At 42.1% G+C, this 17,127-nt stretch overlaps 1 protein-coding gene across 3 annotated transcripts in view; it reads right to left on the bottom strand.

Moving 5' to 3' along the window:
* The window catches only part of TBC1D22B (TBC1 domain family member 22B), an 85,374-nt gene that overhangs the window by 38,780 nt on the left and 29,467 nt on the right, over nucleotides 1-17,127 (bottom strand). For all 3 annotated transcript variants that reach the window (XM_045843768.1, XM_045843767.1, XM_045843769.1), the window contains 4 exons: nucleotides 16,782-16,852; nucleotides 15,206-15,334; nucleotides 13,769-13,834; nucleotides 10,350-10,464 (listed from right to left, as the gene is read on the bottom strand). In XM_045843768.1, coding sequence (XP_045699724.1) covers nucleotides 10,350-10,464; nucleotides 13,769-13,834; nucleotides 15,206-15,334; nucleotides 16,782-16,852 — 381 coding nt within the window. The remainder of the gene's footprint in view (nucleotides 1-10,349; nucleotides 10,465-13,768; nucleotides 13,835-15,205; nucleotides 15,335-16,781; nucleotides 16,853-17,127) is intronic.

The following is a 17,127-nucleotide window of genomic DNA, read 5'->3' as shown; positions in this document are numbered from 1 at the left end:
AACCTGGACATTTTAACCTGCAGGTGATGAGATGCTACTGAAGGGTTTCAGGCAGAGGAGCTGCATGGGCAGGTCTGTGTTTAAATGGTGTGGAAGATGGGCTTGAAGGGGATGAAACTGGAGATGGGAAAACACTCTTGGCAATTTCAGCAATTCAGGCCTGACCTAAGGCAGTCATAGGATGGAGAGGGGAACAGATTCAAGAAATATTTAGGACATAAAATCACCAGAGCTTTGTAATTGACTGGATATGGAAGAGTGAGAAAAAGGAATCATGAAGCATTCTTTACATTAAGTGACAGGAAATGCTGCTATCTGAGGCAAAGAGGTAGCTGGGAATAGGGAGGAGAGGAGTCAGTCAAACAATGAGTCTCAGGGGCCACATGGTAGCAAGGACTGCCAGTTGTCTACAAATGACTATTCCCCCTTCCTTCTTGGTGACAGGGCCCCTATGGGTACTGGCCACCTGGGATACAAACTGTTTTCCAGCCTCACTTGCAGGCAGTAACGGCCATTAAGACTAAGTTCTGACAAAAGAGATTTGAACCCAAGCATCAGGTATTTGGGGAGTGTCCTTAAATGGAAGGAGTATACCCTTCTCCCTTTCCTCCTCCTCACCTGCTAGAATACAGCTGTGATGGCTAGAACTCACAGCTATGTTGGATCACAAGAAGGAAGCCATGTGCTGAGAAGGGTAGAACAGTGACAGGAAGGAGCCTGGGCCCCTGATATCTGGGAGCACAATACAAGCCCTCTACTACTTACCTCTGGAGTTTTAATGTTGAGAGAAATAAGCTTTTCTCTCTTGCTTAAGATACTTAAGGTATCTGGGATTCCTTGTTACATGCAGCCTTTCCTTACTGATCATCTATGAGAAATGGACAAGTCATATAGGGAACTGGATGCATGAGTCAGACGTATGGGAAAGTGTTTCCTTTGGAGAGTTCCGGTGCTGTTCTGGCTCTAAATAGAACCTGACATGAAAGTCCTGCTGTACTGCTGCGTGCAGAAAAGGGGGAGTTACTTGATACTAGTGCTTCACTGGTGATGAAAGAAATCACCAGACATCACTCTTTTTTTGAAAATAGGACATGTCCTGAGCCTCACTCTTTTACATGATTTCCTCATATGTATCACTTAAGTAGTTGCTGATCAGCAGTTTATTTTAGTGATGACCTCACTATCAATTACTTGACCTCAATGTGTTCAGAGCTGGATCAGTAACATCGTCTAAGCCCTGGTGGGTGTGGCTCGGTTGGTTGGGCATTGTCCCACAAAGTGAAATGTCACTGGTTTGATTCCTGGTCAGGGCACATGCCTAGGATCAGGTTTGGTCCCCATCCGGGGTGTGTATGAGAGGCAACCAAATGATGTTTTTCTATCACATCAATATTTCTCTCCTTTTCTCCCTCCCCTCTCTCTAATAAAATAAATAAAATCTATAATAATAATAATAATAATAATACCTAAACCCAGAGATTTTGGAGATTAGAGACTAGAGGTATTCTGCAGTCTCAGAGAGCATAGGCCAGAGATTGTACACTGTTACCCCTGGACCAAGACACAGAGGGCTTATCCACAGAGGAGGTACTCCTATGTGAGCAGCTGGTTTCAGCAGATAAAAAAGCTGCTTGGGGTCTAGGGTAGTATGGACAACTTCTCTCTCAACTCAGGGGAGAGTCTGGATCTGTTTTCAACTATTTAAAAAAAAAATGACACAAAGCATGAAGCAAGCTCAGGTACTAATTTATAAAGGTGACAGAGAATAGCTGGGGGAGGATGCAGGAGAAAGGCCAAACAATGTCCAGGTGGCGTATGGGTCCCGCAGCTCCAGTGGGACAGAGCATCCATGCTACGGCTCAGGAAGAGGGGCTGGGGGGGGTGAGGCTGCCTGGTGACAGTTGTCCAGGATGCCTACTCCCTGAGCAAAGAATACCTGAGGTCTCCTGAACATGGAGCATCATATCAAAAACCTTTTATAGTAGCTGCCTTTACTAGGATATGACACCATCAGAGAAGGGGATAAAAGAAGGATTATTACTCAGATAAGAGAATTATTCTCGAAGAGCACAATGTTGTAACTAGTTCAAGAAAGGCCTTGGAGCTGGAGAGAAGTCTGTATGCTTTGTGTCTTTGAAACTTAATTTGCATCCATCAACTGGTGAGCAGATAAAGTGTGGTATATCCATACAATTAAATATCACTGAATAAAAAGGAAGTGCTGACACATACTACAACCTGGATGAAATGCAAACATATGCTAATCTTTAGGCCATCTGACCTTGGCAAGTTATTTAACCTCTCTAATCTTCAGCTTGTTTATCTATAAAATGGAGATAATGAAAGTACTACTTCACAGGATTATTGTAAGGATTAAATAAAATAATGATTAACAAGGCTTCAACCCACACCTGGTAAGCATTCATATGTAAATAAATAAACTGTAGCTATCATTATTTTGTTGTTATTCCTCCAATTAAAGACTGATAACCATGCTCTTAGGTTAGACATCTGGAGATGGCTGAATCAGCCTTGCCAAGACTTCAGTGTCCATTCCCAATGTCTTATCCACTCCCTGTGTGCTCTAGCAGACTGTGCATATTTAAGAGGTGGCCTGTTGTTCAGCAAACGAAGTATCTCACTTGGATATAAAGAATCACAGAGCTTAAGGAATAAATTAATTTAACATTATCCTAAAATGCTAATAAGACTTGTGGGGATTTATCTGTCTTTACCTTATAAAAATATTCAATAGAGTAAATACTATGTACTATGTTTTAAGAATAATACTAAGAGCTGAACATTTATCTACTAGGATACTAAATCCCAAATTTGTCTTTTAAAGACTAAGTCAGAGCTTACCCTTAGGGTTTCCTGTTAGAACTACTGTGTAATGATTATGTTTAAAAGACACAGTCTGATAATAAAAGTAAATTAAACATAAAAAATATATACAAAGTGAAAGAAGCCAGATACAAAGACCACATATTGTATGATTCCATTTTTATGAAAAGTCTGGAAAAGGCAAATCCAGACACACAAGGTAGATTAGCAGTTGCCTGGGGGTACAGAGGAAGGGGGACTTGGGGCTGATGGCTAAGGGGTACAAGGTTTCTCTGGGGAGGGGTAATGTTCTAAAATTGATTTTAGTGATGGGTCACACGACTATTAGACATACTGAAAACTATTAAATTGTATCTTTTAAATATCTGATATATTTATTTTTATCCTTACCTGAGGACATGCTTATTGATTTTAGAGAGAGGGAAAGGAAGGGAGATAGAGAGAGGGAGAGAAACATCAATGTGAGAGAGAAACATCATTCTGTTGCCTCTAGCATGCTCCCTGACCTGGGACCAAATTCAAAACCCAGGCAGGTGCCCTCATTGGGAATCAAACCTGCAACCCTTTGGTTTATGGGACGATGCTCCAACCCACTGAGCCACACTGGCCAGGGTTTGAATTGTATTTTAAACAGGTGAGTTGTATGGTATGTGAATACATCTCAATAAACCTGCTACTCAAGAAAGCTCCCCACAAAACTTAGTTTATAAATTAACTTCAACCTCAATAAAAATTTTAAAGAGTTCCCTACCTCTTGAATTTGGCAAGTTGATTCTAAAGTTTATCTGGAAGAAGAGCCAAGGCAATTTTTTAGAAAGGGTATGAAAGAGACTAGCCCTGGAATAATAAAACATACTATAAAGCTCTAAAATCCAAGCCATGAGGTACTTGCACAGAAATGTATATAAATGGGAAAGAAATAAGCAGAACTATGCAATAAAGGAATTTACGTTGTATGATGAAGAGGGGTTTCACAGCAGTGTGAGGATGCACTACTTATAAATGGCGTTGAAACAATGAACTATCCAGCTGGAACAGTAACTTAAAATCTCAATCCCCACAACACAGGAAAATAAATTTACTAGTGAAATTTAAAAAGCGAAATGTAGCCCTGACTGGTGTGGCTCAGTTGGTTGGGCATCATCCCACAAAGTGAAAGGTTGCTTTTTTGATTCCTCGTCAGGGCATACGCAGATTCGGTCCTTGGTCCAGGCATGTGCTAGAGGCAACCAACTGACATTTCTTTCCTATGTTGATGTTTCTTTCTCTCTCCCTTCCCCTCTCGCTAAAAATAAATAAAATCTTAAAAAAAGAAAAAAAGACTTCCGGCCAAGATGGAGGTGTGGGTAGACACACTGTGCCTCCTCACGCAACCAAAAGAAGGACAACAATTTAAAAACAAAAAAACAACCAAAACTGACAGAAAATCAAACTGTATGGAAGTCCGACAACCAAGGAGTTAAAGAAGAAACATTCATCCAGACTGGTAGGAGGGGCAGAGTTGGGCAGCCAGGTGAAGAGGACACAGGGCAAGGTAGCAGGTGGTGGACCAGGGAGGGCAAGGCCACGCACGGATTGTGGAACAGGGTGCTGTGCACAAGGAGGCTGGTGGACCGAGTGGTCCCACATTCATGCCCACATAAACCAGGCGAAACTGGGGAGTGAGATGGACCTTGAAAACCAGGGTCCCAGCTCAGGGAAATAAAGCCTCAAATCACTGATTCAAAACACCTGTGGGGGTTGAGGTGCTGGGAGAAACTCCCAGCCTCACAGGAGAGTTTGCTGGAGAAACCCACAAGGTCCTAGAACATACACAAGCCCACCCACACGGGAATCAGCACTAGAAGGGACCAATTTGCTTGTGGGAAGCGGGGGAAGTGACTCACATCCGGCAGAGAGGGAAGCAAGTGTCATTGTTCCCTCTTGGACCCCTTACTCACATACAGTGCCACAACACACTGATGTGGGTTGCCCCGCCCTGGTGAACACCTAAGGCTCCACCCTTCACTACGTAACAGGTGCTCTGAGAAAAAAATATGGCCCAAATGAAAGAACAGATCAAAGCTCCAGAAAAAATACAACTAAGCGATGAAGAGCTAGCCAATCTATCAGATGCACAGTTCAAAACACTGGTAATCAGGATGCTCACAGAATTAGTTGAATCGGTCACAAATTAAATGAAAAAATGAAGGCTACGCTAAGTGAAATAAAGGAAAATGTACAGAGAACCAATAGTGATGGGAAGGAAACTGAGACTCAAATCAACGGTGTGGACCAGAAGGAAGAGAGAAACATCCAGTCAGAAAAGAATGAAGAAACAAGAATTCAAAAAAATGAGGACAGGCTTAGGAACCTCCAGGACATCTTTAAATGTTCCAACATCCAAATTATAGGGGTACCAGAAGGAGAAGAGGAAGAGCAACAAATGGAAAAGTTATTGGAACAAATAATAAAGGAGAACTTCCCCATTCTGGCAAAGGAAATAGACTTCCAGGAAGTCCAAGAAGCTCAGATAGTCCTAAAGAAGTTAGACCCAAGGAGGAACACACTAAGGCACATCATAATTATACTAGCCAAGATTAAAGATAAGGAGAGAATCTTAAAAGCAGCAAGACAAAAGGAGAGAGTTACCTACAAAGGAGTGCTTATCAGACTGTCAGCTGATTTCTCAAAAGAGACCTTAAAGGCAACAAGGGGCTAGAACGAAGTATTCCAAGTCATGAAAGGCAAGGACCTACATCCAAGATTACTCTATCCAGCAAAGCTTTCATTTAGAATGGAAGGGCAGATAAAGTGCTTTCCAGATAAGGTCAAGTTAAAGGAGTTCATCATCACCAAGTCCTTATTTTATGAACTGTTAAAGGGACTTATCTAAGAAAAGAAGATAAAAAACATGTACAGTAAAATGACAGCAAACTCACAATTATTAACAACCCCACCTAAAACAAAAACAAACAAAGAAAACAACTAGAACAGGAACAGAACCACAGAAATGGAGATCACATGGAGGGTTATCAGCAGGATAAGCAGGATGGAGGGAGTGGGAGGGGGAGAGAGGGGGAAAAGGTACAGAGAATAAGTAGCATAGATGGCAGGTAGAAAATAGACAGGGGGAGGGTAAGAATAGTATGGGAAATGCAGAAGCCAAAGAACTTATATGTATGACCCATGGACATGAACTAAAGAGGGGGGATGTGGGTGGAAGGGGATGTGCAGGGTGGAGGGGAGTGAAGGGGGGAAAATGCGATGGACAATTTTAACAGCATAATCAATAAAAGATATTTAAAAAAAAGAAAAAAAGAAAAGCTAAATGTAAATCCAAATCCACAAGAGTATTAAAAGAAAACATGGGAGAATATTTTTATAATATTGGGGTGGGGAAGGAAAGACTTCCTAACAAGTTACCAAATCCAAAAGCCATAATGGAGGAGACATTTCCTCCTTGTCCTCACACTTTGCAAAGACTTGTTTACCTGTTTGTGGATCCTCCCCCACTAGATGGGAGGAACCACAGGGCAGGGCCCAAGTCTGTCATCTGATTTGCTTTATCCCCTGGTACATAATAGGAGCTCAATAAATACTTGTCAAATGGAAAAATTTGACTATATAAAAATTAGGAAGTTCTATATAAGGAGACACAATACACAAATTAAAAAGACAAATGACCTGGGAGAAAGAAATATTAGGTTGAACCATATAAAATTCCTGTGGGGAGAGGTAAAAAATGGTTGAATATTAGCAATTTCATGTGGTTCATTCAACCTAATATTTTTAACACACACCAGATGAAGAATAAATATATCTAATCTACAAAAACCTCTTACAAAATAAGTCCAAATATCCAATAGAAAAAATGGCTAAAAGATTTGAACAAGTAACAAAGAAACATGTAATAAAGAAACAAACACTAAAACACATACGAAAAGATAAACAACCTCACTGATGAGCAAGTGAAAATAAATATGAAACGCAAACCATGGTGGTATATGTGCTATATTGGTGCAACACAAGTGCACTAAGAGGCCCAGTTGTGCTAAGGATGTGAAGAAAAATGCACTCAAACATCAGTGATTAGAGTATAAGCTGGTATAAACTTTTCTGGAGTGTAATTCAGTAGTACCTATTTGGCATGCTCTTGGGACTAGCAATTTCACTTCTAGAGACTCCCATTCAGAGAGATATATATTTTGACTAAAATGCACAAGAAAATATGTACAAGGATATTCAATGTTATTTATAACAGCTAAAAGTTATAGACAATTTAAATGTCATTCTATAGAACTGTTAAACTATAGTAAAGCCTTATTATGAAAATAAATGTAATTGCTGAAAATGGTAAGTTACAGTAGACCTGTATGCTCAGACTTGGAAAGGTGGCCATGATATTTGTGAGCGAACACATCGGTATACAAAAACGTATGGATAGTTTGATCCCATTTTTCTGAATGCAACAAAGAATAATAATATATGCAGGCCTATCCACATGCAGGAAAAAGTATGGAAAAATATATACCAAAAGGTCAATAGTAGTTATCTCTGGGGGCGGGAGGCAGTTAATAGCACTTCAAAATTTTTTTGATTCTTTTTTTAATGAACAGGTACTTCTACTGCAATTTTTTTAAAGGCAAGGAGCAATAAGAAATGTGCCTGCTACCTGCTTTGGAGCATAGAAGGGAGCAGAGGGAGCCATCAGAGGTCCAAGGGTAAGGATCTGAGATGAGACAACCCTGGTTTAAAGAGCATAGGTATTAAGGTCAAAAGACCTGTGTTTGAGTTTTAAAAGCTCATTAAACCTCTGAGGCTTGGATTTCTCACCTGTAAAATGGGTTGAAACATTTAGCTTAAAGAGATATTGGGGCCTACTAAATGAAATCAGGTATGTCAAAGTACTTTGCAAATGGTAAAGTGGTTTAAAAATCAGGGTGAGCCCTGACTAGTGTGGCTCAGTGGATTGAGTGCTGGCCTGTGAATCAAAGGGTCGCCAGTTCAATTCCCAGTCAGGGCACATGCCTGGGTTGCAGGACAGGTCCCCAGTAGGGGGCACGTGAGAGGCAATCTCACATTGATGTTTCTCTCCCTCCCTGTCTTCCTCCCTTCCCCTCTCTCTAAAAATAAATAAATAAATAAATAAATAAATAAATACCAGGGTGGTATTACTGCCTGGTATGGTGAAGCCCTAGGCTGAAAACTGGAAAAACAAGGGCTAACACTACAAAGTCCTGAGAGAGAGAGAAAAATGGGAACTGATGAGACATATCAAGCAATTAGAATGTGTGGAGTCAATTTGGACCCTGATTCAAATTGTTAAATATATTTATGAGAATCAGGAAAATTTAAATACTGTTATACATAACATCATATTAAGGAGCTATTATTACTTTTTAGCTATAATAATTGCATTGTGGCTGTGGATTTCTTCAATCATTGTGTTCTAGAGATACATATGGGAATATTTATGGATGAAATGATGTGATGCTTGATTAGCTCTAAATAATTCACAAAGCTGAGAGGATGGAGAATGAGTAGAAGTACAGATGAAACAACACTGGCTGTTGAAGTTGGGTGATAAGTATAAAGGGTTTTAAAGTATGATTTTTTCTAATTTTACATATGCTTGAAATGTAACATAGTAAAATTTTGTAAAAAATGAGTGGATGCCACCTTCCTAGGTCTAGGAGAAGCTGATCGGCAGCCCGCTGCAGTGGTGATACTGAGTGCTGCAGAGGGCTTGCCATGAGCAGCCCATGCTGCCCTGCACGAGTGCTGGGAGTCAGTAGTGCTTTCACTGGTCAGCAGGCGGGCTGACAACCAAATACCAAAATCAGAATGCAGTCCTACTTATCAAATAAAGAAAGGCACTGTGCGTGGTGGGACTGGTGGGGTTGAGGCAGTAATGGGATGGCTTACTCTAGAAAGTAAAGAAAATTTGGGTACAAAATATAAAAAGCAGCTAACAATATAATTAAATATCCAACTGGAACTGCTTTTAATTGGCATAATACTGTCACTAAGATTTCATGCCAGCATTTAGACTTCAAATGTAGACTAATGAATGAATTAATACCTTTCTAGGCTCCTCCTTTAATGCTATTTTAGAAAAGTGCTATTGTAAGCAGCAGCCTACAATATAGTATATATATCCCAATAGATCAGCTGCAGTGTTCCTAATAAAATTAAATACACAGATTTAAGCTGTCTCTAAAAGTTGACCTGTGAATGTGAAGGGAAAATGAAAAGTCCTCTAGCCAAAGCTTTATTTATATGCTTCCAGTAGCTGAATTTTCACTAGTCTCGCTTTTGCTTGGGATCACCTGACAGAGTGGGCAAGAGTGACCTTCCACCCTTACTCCAAGGTCTGCCCTGGTTGCTTCCACTAAAGGGGAACCAGGATGATATCATTCAGTTGTCTTACTTTTTGAGACTGCCTTATGGAGAACCAAAACACCATCCCTTTAAGCCCCATCAGAAAGCCTGAATGGGACGAATCAAGTGAGACATTTCCTAGCCTTCCCCTGCCAAGGGTCTCCACTCTAGTCCACTTCTCATTACTTTACTTTCCTACCCCCCTGCAATGGCTTTCTCCAAAATCCATAAAATCCAACCCCCGACCCCTAAGTCTAAAGAAAAAGGTTCTAGTCCTAGCCCTGCCACTAAGAAGGAGTGAATCTTACAGCCTATCTGTGAAATGAGAAGATTACATGGCTGGTTTGCTAAGACTCTTATCACTGTTGATTCTCATGTGAGCTTCCCTTTAAGAAGAAAACATCAGGCCATGACAGATGGGTTTTCCTTTGAATTTATTAACACAAGTAATTAAGGAAAAAAAAAAAAAGGCGGAGGATCCTTAAATCCTTTTAAGACCACCTAATTTAGGCCTGGCCAAGGGAGGAGGCCGGGGCTGCAAAAGAACCTAACTGCCACAGTGACATCTAATCATTCCACCCAAAGTGACCAGAACCCAAAAGGGTAAGAGGTGAAGGAGGAGGGGAAGAAATCAAGGTGCTGGGGCTATCCTTGGTCCACCCCATTACCTCCAATGTGAGCTGGATTCTGGTGCCACGACCTTTGCCCCTGTACATGTCCACATCCTACTACTGAGAAACAGCGTGTGAACTAAGTGAACTGCTGTGAACAGGGTGTGAACTAAGTGAACTGATATATCGTACAATCTAAAATGCCGGCTTTCATGGATGTGGGCCTGTGTTTCACACAAGTTCAAAATAATCCTAAAATGACCTCAGATAAACTATCAAATCCTCTGTTTATGGCAGAACGTAACATACCGATTCAATCATTCTTGTGAGAGAGCAGGTCTTTTTAGGTGAGATTTATGATCATTGCAAGAGATAGATTCCAGGCTTCTATGTTGTTAAAATAGCCTTAGCTCACTCAAGTCACTATCTTGACTTAGCAAGACGTGCCTACTGGCTGCACTCGGGAAGAACAAACAGACTGAAGAGAAGAAAGAACAATAGCTCGTCCAACTTGGTACTCATGCTTCTTACCCACATATTCTGATAGGAAGACGACAAAGAACGGAGTGACCAGGTCATTAATTCCCTGGACATACCCACTGGCAGGGTGTCGGATGGCCCAAATAAACAGAATTCTTTCGAAGATCTAGGAAAGAAGGAAAGAAGATATAACTGTTAAATTATGGGGATACACTCCCTCCCTCCATTTACCTGCCTCATACTTTATCTCAGGGTCGCTGTAAAATTTTTAAATGCTATGAGATGAAATACAGAAATATAAAGTTTCTAAGGTGCCAATTGTTTTTAAGCAGAGGTAGATACTTCTTGCCCTTTATCTTTACAGTGTGTAGCCAGTCTGGTGTAAGATTAGGAAAAGGATGGCAACACAATGCCTCAGAAAAGGTTTGCAATGCAAGTCACTGATTCAGGATGTCATTTGAAGACACTGTTTTTCTAGTTCCAGGAGCAAGTATCAAACAGCCAAGTTTTGGTACTTTTGCTAAATCTCTTTTTTGTCATTACAGAATGGAGATAGGAAATACCTTCTCTACCACCTTCTCCTTTCTCCCTGCTGAGATGGAAGAAGATGTAGTGACAGACAATAAATACAGGAAGTCACTTCATATATCAGGATGCAACCCATACATTTGCTGGGGATAGCAAATCAAGTAAACCAAATCCTATTGGACTCTTGCAGCTGGGAATCTGAGAAAAGAGAAATCAGCCAGGGCCTCCATGGAAAAGCTTCTGTGGTTATGTGTATTAGCCACAAGGGGCCAGAGGGTTAGAACGGGGAGAAAGAAGAGCTCTTTATGGTCCCTTTACAGAGTCTGGCCCTGTCCCATTCAGCTACACTCCCCACTGCTTTCATTAGGCCCTCTGAGCTTTTCTCCCATTCCCTGGCTTCATCCCACTGACCACAACTCCTGGGCTTGATGTGGACTGCTCATGTCTCTGTGAACCACGCAGAGAGTGACACAGGTGTTAGTGGTATGCAGAGGGACAGGAATAACAAGCCCACCATAGCACATGATGTTGCAGAGCCCCAGACTGTTGGCTCTGAGGGCAAAATGAGGAGGCCTTCTCAGAGGTCAGGTGGAGAAAAAGAAAAGCTCCCAGGGAGAACAGTAAAAAGGAAATGGTTGTATGGTTTTAGAGTCGATTAGCTAGTATAGGAGTGAAGAGGAGACTCTAAAGACACAATAAAGGACACTCCCCAGCCCTTCCAGCTGGCAAAGCGCTGAGAAACATTCCCACTGTCAACCGTCTGGCGCTTCCAGGCCATGAGAACAAAGCTTTCTGGATGGGGCTGACCTCTCTGCCTCCACTAGACTTGCCCACTTGTTCTCTGGGGCTGAGAAAGGGCAGAGTATCCCCATTTGTGTTAGACTCAACTCTGTAATGGGGGCTCACCTTCATTCTTTCCTCTCTCTACTAAATGACCCTCCCTCCCTTGAAACTATAGATCAAGCTAGACCCACCAAGTTCAGGAGAAGTTAAGGATTCTCTACATCACTTTATCTCCTCACACCTCCTGCAACCTGTCTGTCTAGATATCTCTGTTAAAAGCTCCCTCAGGTCAGCCCTTCTGAAGGACTTACCAGGGCCTCTATTCCACACCCTCAACCCCTTGTGAATACACAAATCCTTGGTGACTGGCTTTAATAATGGCCACCGGCTACCCATTCACAATCAGGACCTGCAATAAACGCTCTGTAGTAAGGACGGGGCAGTGCAGACACACACTGTACAAGTGGAGATGACAAAGAGATAGAAACTGAATAGGACTAAACCTGGTTACCACTGGAGACCATGGAATCTTCATTACAGAAAAATGTCTGGGATAATCTGGCCTCACGGAGAAGAGAGGAGAGGATAATACCTGAGGGTTTTTCTACACTTCTACCAGTGTGAGTAACTCTGACTTACTATATAGTTAATGCCGAAGTACCTTTCAGGTTCGCAAAGCAAGTCTTTCAATATTCAGAGTTACTTGGTTCTCGGCTCCTTGGTTAGCATTTTGCTGTTTAAGGGGACTACAGCCTGCTAGACAGAGCAGAGATTTGAGAAAAATTGAGAAGGCTACAGTTTGATTTTCCTTCTTCGTATTCAAGTTTCCACTATTAGGAGAAGCCTTTTAAACAAACTACTTTCCCTGTGTCTAAGTGTAGAGTAAGCATGCACAGGCAGAGGTATCTGAACATCTCCAGGTTGAAATGAGGAATGAGCAAGGCTGGGTCGGTAGTGGGAGCTATGTGGTGACACACAGGGATCCTGAGTGGGCTGGTAGCTTCCTCTGAGCTGACTCATACAGGTAAAGTAATGGTGTCACCCTCAAACCTTCTTTATGCTATTGGTGAGTCATGAGGGATCCCACCAGTAGAGACATATACAATTAAACACAATTATGAACATAATCTAAAGTCCATATAAACTATTTTGAGCATGTTTACCACCATCCCTCCCTATTATGAGGATACTTGCAAGTGCAATTCAAAGATCATTTAAACTCAGTGCCCTAGCAACTCTGAAGCTGCAAAAGCAATGCTTATTCTCTGGGAGTTTATAGTTACTGCTTGGGTAAAAGGTAATAGTCCCACTGAGACCTTCCATGTGCTTCACTAATTTGTTAGATCTCAAAGTGTCACTACGAATTCAATTTCTGGGCACACACCCAGAATTTAAAACAGGGATTCAAACAGATGTTTGCCTGCCCATGTTTACAGGAGCATTATTCACACCACCCAAAGGTGGAAGCAACCCCGCTGTCCACTGACAGATGCCTCAGCCAGTAGTATGTATTACACACACATACAGTGAAATATGATTCCAACTTAAAAAGGAAGAGATTCTGACCCATGCTATAACATGGATGAACCTTGAAGATATTTATGCTAAGTGAAATAAGCTAGACACAAAAGAACAAATATTGTATGATCCCACTTATTTGAGGTACCAAGAGTAGTCAAATTCATAAAGAAAGCAGAATGGTAGTTGCTAGGGAATAAAGAGTTAATTATTGTTTAACGTACTTAATATCACTGAACTGTACACTTAAAGTTGGTTAAAATGATGAATTTTGTTACACATATTGATAGCAATTTTTTAAAAATCATTACCCCAACATGATAAAGAACAGGAAACACAGGTCTAGGAATTCTAAGATGCGGACTCTAGTCTTCATTCTGTCACCAGATATTCTCAAGACTCTGGGCAGGTCCCTTAAACTATCAGCACTACTCTGCCCACGGGTTTGTTACGAAGATCAAATGAGGATGCACAGGAAAGTGCTCTGAAGGGACCAAAACTCCACAGCTGCACATGGGTATTATCACAATGCAATGTAAACCTGCTCAAGGTTGGAGAGAAGGCTCCAGCACTCATCCACACAGAAAGGTGCCACAAAGGTAGATGGGAGAAAGGCCAAGAATGTTAAGTACTTCCCTCACCTCCTGTACAAGTGGTTGCTGGAACAATGGAATGAGAGGATTCGTCCTTGGAATGTCAATGTGGATCTGAAAAAGAGAAGCCATGGCCAAAAATACAAATGCAAGTCTGTTCTCTTGAGAGGTTATTTTCTTAGTAAGAACTAGGATCAAGGGAGTAAGAGTGAGAGCACAATTTATCTTCAGAAAGAACTAACTGACATACGAAAAAATAGTCTGTCCATCTAGAATACATTTCCATGATAGCAGCAGCTTATTGAACAGCAAAGAAACCTCCCCACAAAAAACCACTTATCTCAAAAAGCAATAGGCTTCACGACCTAAGAGAATCACCCGCTTTTCCCTATTGGTCTGAAGTCTGTTTCACTCTGAGCTGGTACTTCTTTAATCGGTATGATCAAAATGTGTACCCCTCTTTCCGATCTTACTCATCAGCAGTTTCCAGGAACTAAAAGAGCTCTGACAGCTACAAAAACGTGCCAGAATGAGGAACCAAGAAGGACCTGCTCATGAAGTCACGATGCATAAAAAGTGGAGAAACTCCAGGGAGAGCTGACCTTCGTAACTGGCACCGAAAGTTCTGACTTCTGTTACCAAAGAGGTCACTACAGTTGGTTTTGGCTTCGTGATTTCCCAAGTCTAACAATTGCAAGGCCTGTGTCAGCAGTGGCAGAGAGTACTTCAGTTCTTTTTTCTTTTTTTTAATTTTATTTTAATCATTGTTCCAATACAGTTGAGAGTACTTCAGTTCTTAGGGACTGTTGCAGACAGCTGCCTCTCCCAGCCTTCCCCTCTTCTGCAACCACCAGACTCCTCTTCTCCCCCCACCCTGAACCACCTTCCCTTAGGCTGTGGGGGCCACAATTTGTAATGATGGAACACTCTCTGCCAAGGCTGTTGATGGTGACGGCTCCTGCAGGCAGACCAACAGACATGGAGGCTGAACAGGCACTGGTGTCCCAGTCCTGAGGGACTGCACTGTCCTGAGTGAACACACCTTGCATCTTGTGCCCCATACTCTTACTACTACAGTGAGGTCTGTGGAACACAGTGTTGCCATTACCTGGGGCTCATTAGATGTGAAGGTCTCACCCCAGACCTACTGAATTAAAGTCTGCATTTTATCACAATCCCTAGGTGGGATTTCATCAAAATCCTAGGTGATCTGTATGTACATTAAATTTGAGAAGCACTGCCACTGCCAGGAGGAAAACCCTATTTTAAATGGCTAAAATTAAAGCTACCGAATTAGAAAGAAGGAATAAATTTTTTCCCCAAGCCCCCAGTACCTACTCTGCATACTCCCAGGAATAAATTTAATTCCTAACCAACACACCATAGACTAAAGACTTGGAAAACCTATATCTGATAGTACTCCCAAGAGACATACCTTAAGATTACATGACAAGTAAGCAAAAGGGCAGCATGTGATCACTGTACCTGTCTGTACGTATCCTGGTGATGTTCCTCATTTCGAGAGTCATAATACTGTTCAATGAAGCCAAAATATTCTTCCCGCTTCCGCTGCAGGGTCAACTTCCTTCTCTCCTTGTTGGCTGGGAGATAGCCCTATAGACAGGACTGCTAGTCAGATGGGGACAGATGATGGTTGGATGAATCCTTAATTTTTATTTCAGCCTGAGCAGTGGCTTGGAAACTATCAAAGGAATGGAAGGAAAACTGCCAAGAAAACAAGGGTAGATCCCTTTTTGGTTTTGGCCACCCAGAGTCTGCCCTCTCCTCATTCAATGACATCCACATGTGGGTGAATGAACCCGAGTTCCCAGGGATATGTACTCTTGTAGCCCTATGCTGTGCTTCGAGCTTGTACTGCTGGTGAGTGCCCCGGAGCTCCCACAGCTGGCACACAGAGCAGTGAATGTAGGTCAGTCGGAGGGAAGTGGACTCAAGTAAAAACCTCTGAAGGCTGTGTGTGTGCAAGGTAATGCTTCTGAGAATCACAGGGAGATGCCTGTCTCTACAGCACATTTCAGTGATAAGCCACGTAAGTGTGTGCTGGTTACCCCTTCTTTGCCACGATAACATTCAGAATTACTAGCATGGGAAGCTGAATGGAATCTGTGACATAGCAAATGCAACATCCACACATACAACTTCTGGCAGCAGCCCTCTCCTCACCAAAGCTCCAGGCCGACTTTCATTCTTGTCCCTTATCTAGACCCCACTCTCAATTCTTACATCTCCTGTTCTTCTGTTCTCACCATAGCATTTGGTGAGACTTTAATTCTACTCCTCATAGCATTTGAACTTATTAGAAGTGCAGAAGTTGCCAAAAAAAAACCAAACAAACAAAAAAAGAAGTGGCAGAGGCAATAATTCATGGTTGTGGGACTGAGGGTGGGGAGCAGTCAGGAGAGAAACCCATCCTCTCATGAACATTTATGCAATATATTCCACAGTGAGTGCTTGTGGGCAGAAACTGTGGTTGATTCATTTTTGTATACCCTCCCAGTACCTGGCACTGTGCCTGGCAAACAGCAGGTCCTCAATAAATCCTTGCTAGGTGAATGAATGAATTTTACAGGCTCAGAAAATCCAATATTCCTATCACAGTGGCTGGACGGTGCTCTACACTTGGTGAAAATGGGACTATGAAGGCTTTGGAGGGAAACCCATTCATCAACTCTTCATAGTTGCAAAATGGGTTTCAACCACTTTGGTTATTCCTACTGAAAAAGGAGTCAAGCACAGGGACTGTGCGACTTGCCCAAACAAGCACTAGGACCACTGCACCTCACTATATCCTTCCTCTCTGGTGTTGAGAATGTGAGACTGTCACTATGGGAACCAAGTCATGCTCTTCTACTTGTGTAAGAATAAACTCTCCAGAATGTGTTTCTTTAGGAACAGAAATAGGATTACAGTCCCACAGTTGTGTCATATCCAGTAGGACTAGAGAAGTCTATGGAGTAAGACCAATGTGCTCGAACTAACCTCATTAGGTAAGAAGGGCTGTGTGAGGCTCATGCTTCTCTACACAGTGGGTAGAACTCACCGACAGGAGTCTCCAGGTTACAGGTCGAACCTCCCTGGGAACCCCTGGCCAGCTACACTTTCTCAGTTCATCTGCAAACAGATAACAGCTTTGTTGGATTTACCTCTTCCCAAAACCTAAAACAAGCCTTAGCCAGCCCTGCCTGATGCCTCCCACCATTCAAGTAAGATGATCACCACCATCACTATCACCACAACCACCACCACCAGCTACTGACAAGCACAGGGGTAAAGGCCAAAACAACAGCCCTGAGCAGCAAAGTGCCAAGGACACAGCTCTGCAGTGGGGATCTAGTCAGCTAGAGATTAGAGTTAGAGGGGAAGAGAAAGACCAGTAGGTGTGGATT

This window comes from Phyllostomus hastatus, unplaced genomic scaffold (genome assembly GCF_019186645.2).
Source record: "Phyllostomus hastatus isolate PE091 unplaced genomic scaffold, TTU_PhHast_1.1 phas_contig_40, whole genome shotgun sequence".
In the NCBI taxonomy this organism is placed as follows: domain Eukaryota; kingdom Metazoa; phylum Chordata; class Mammalia; order Chiroptera; family Phyllostomidae; genus Phyllostomus; species Phyllostomus hastatus.
The sequence above is the reverse complement of the archived record's forward strand: the minus strand, read 5'-3'. Positions and strand labels throughout refer to the sequence as shown.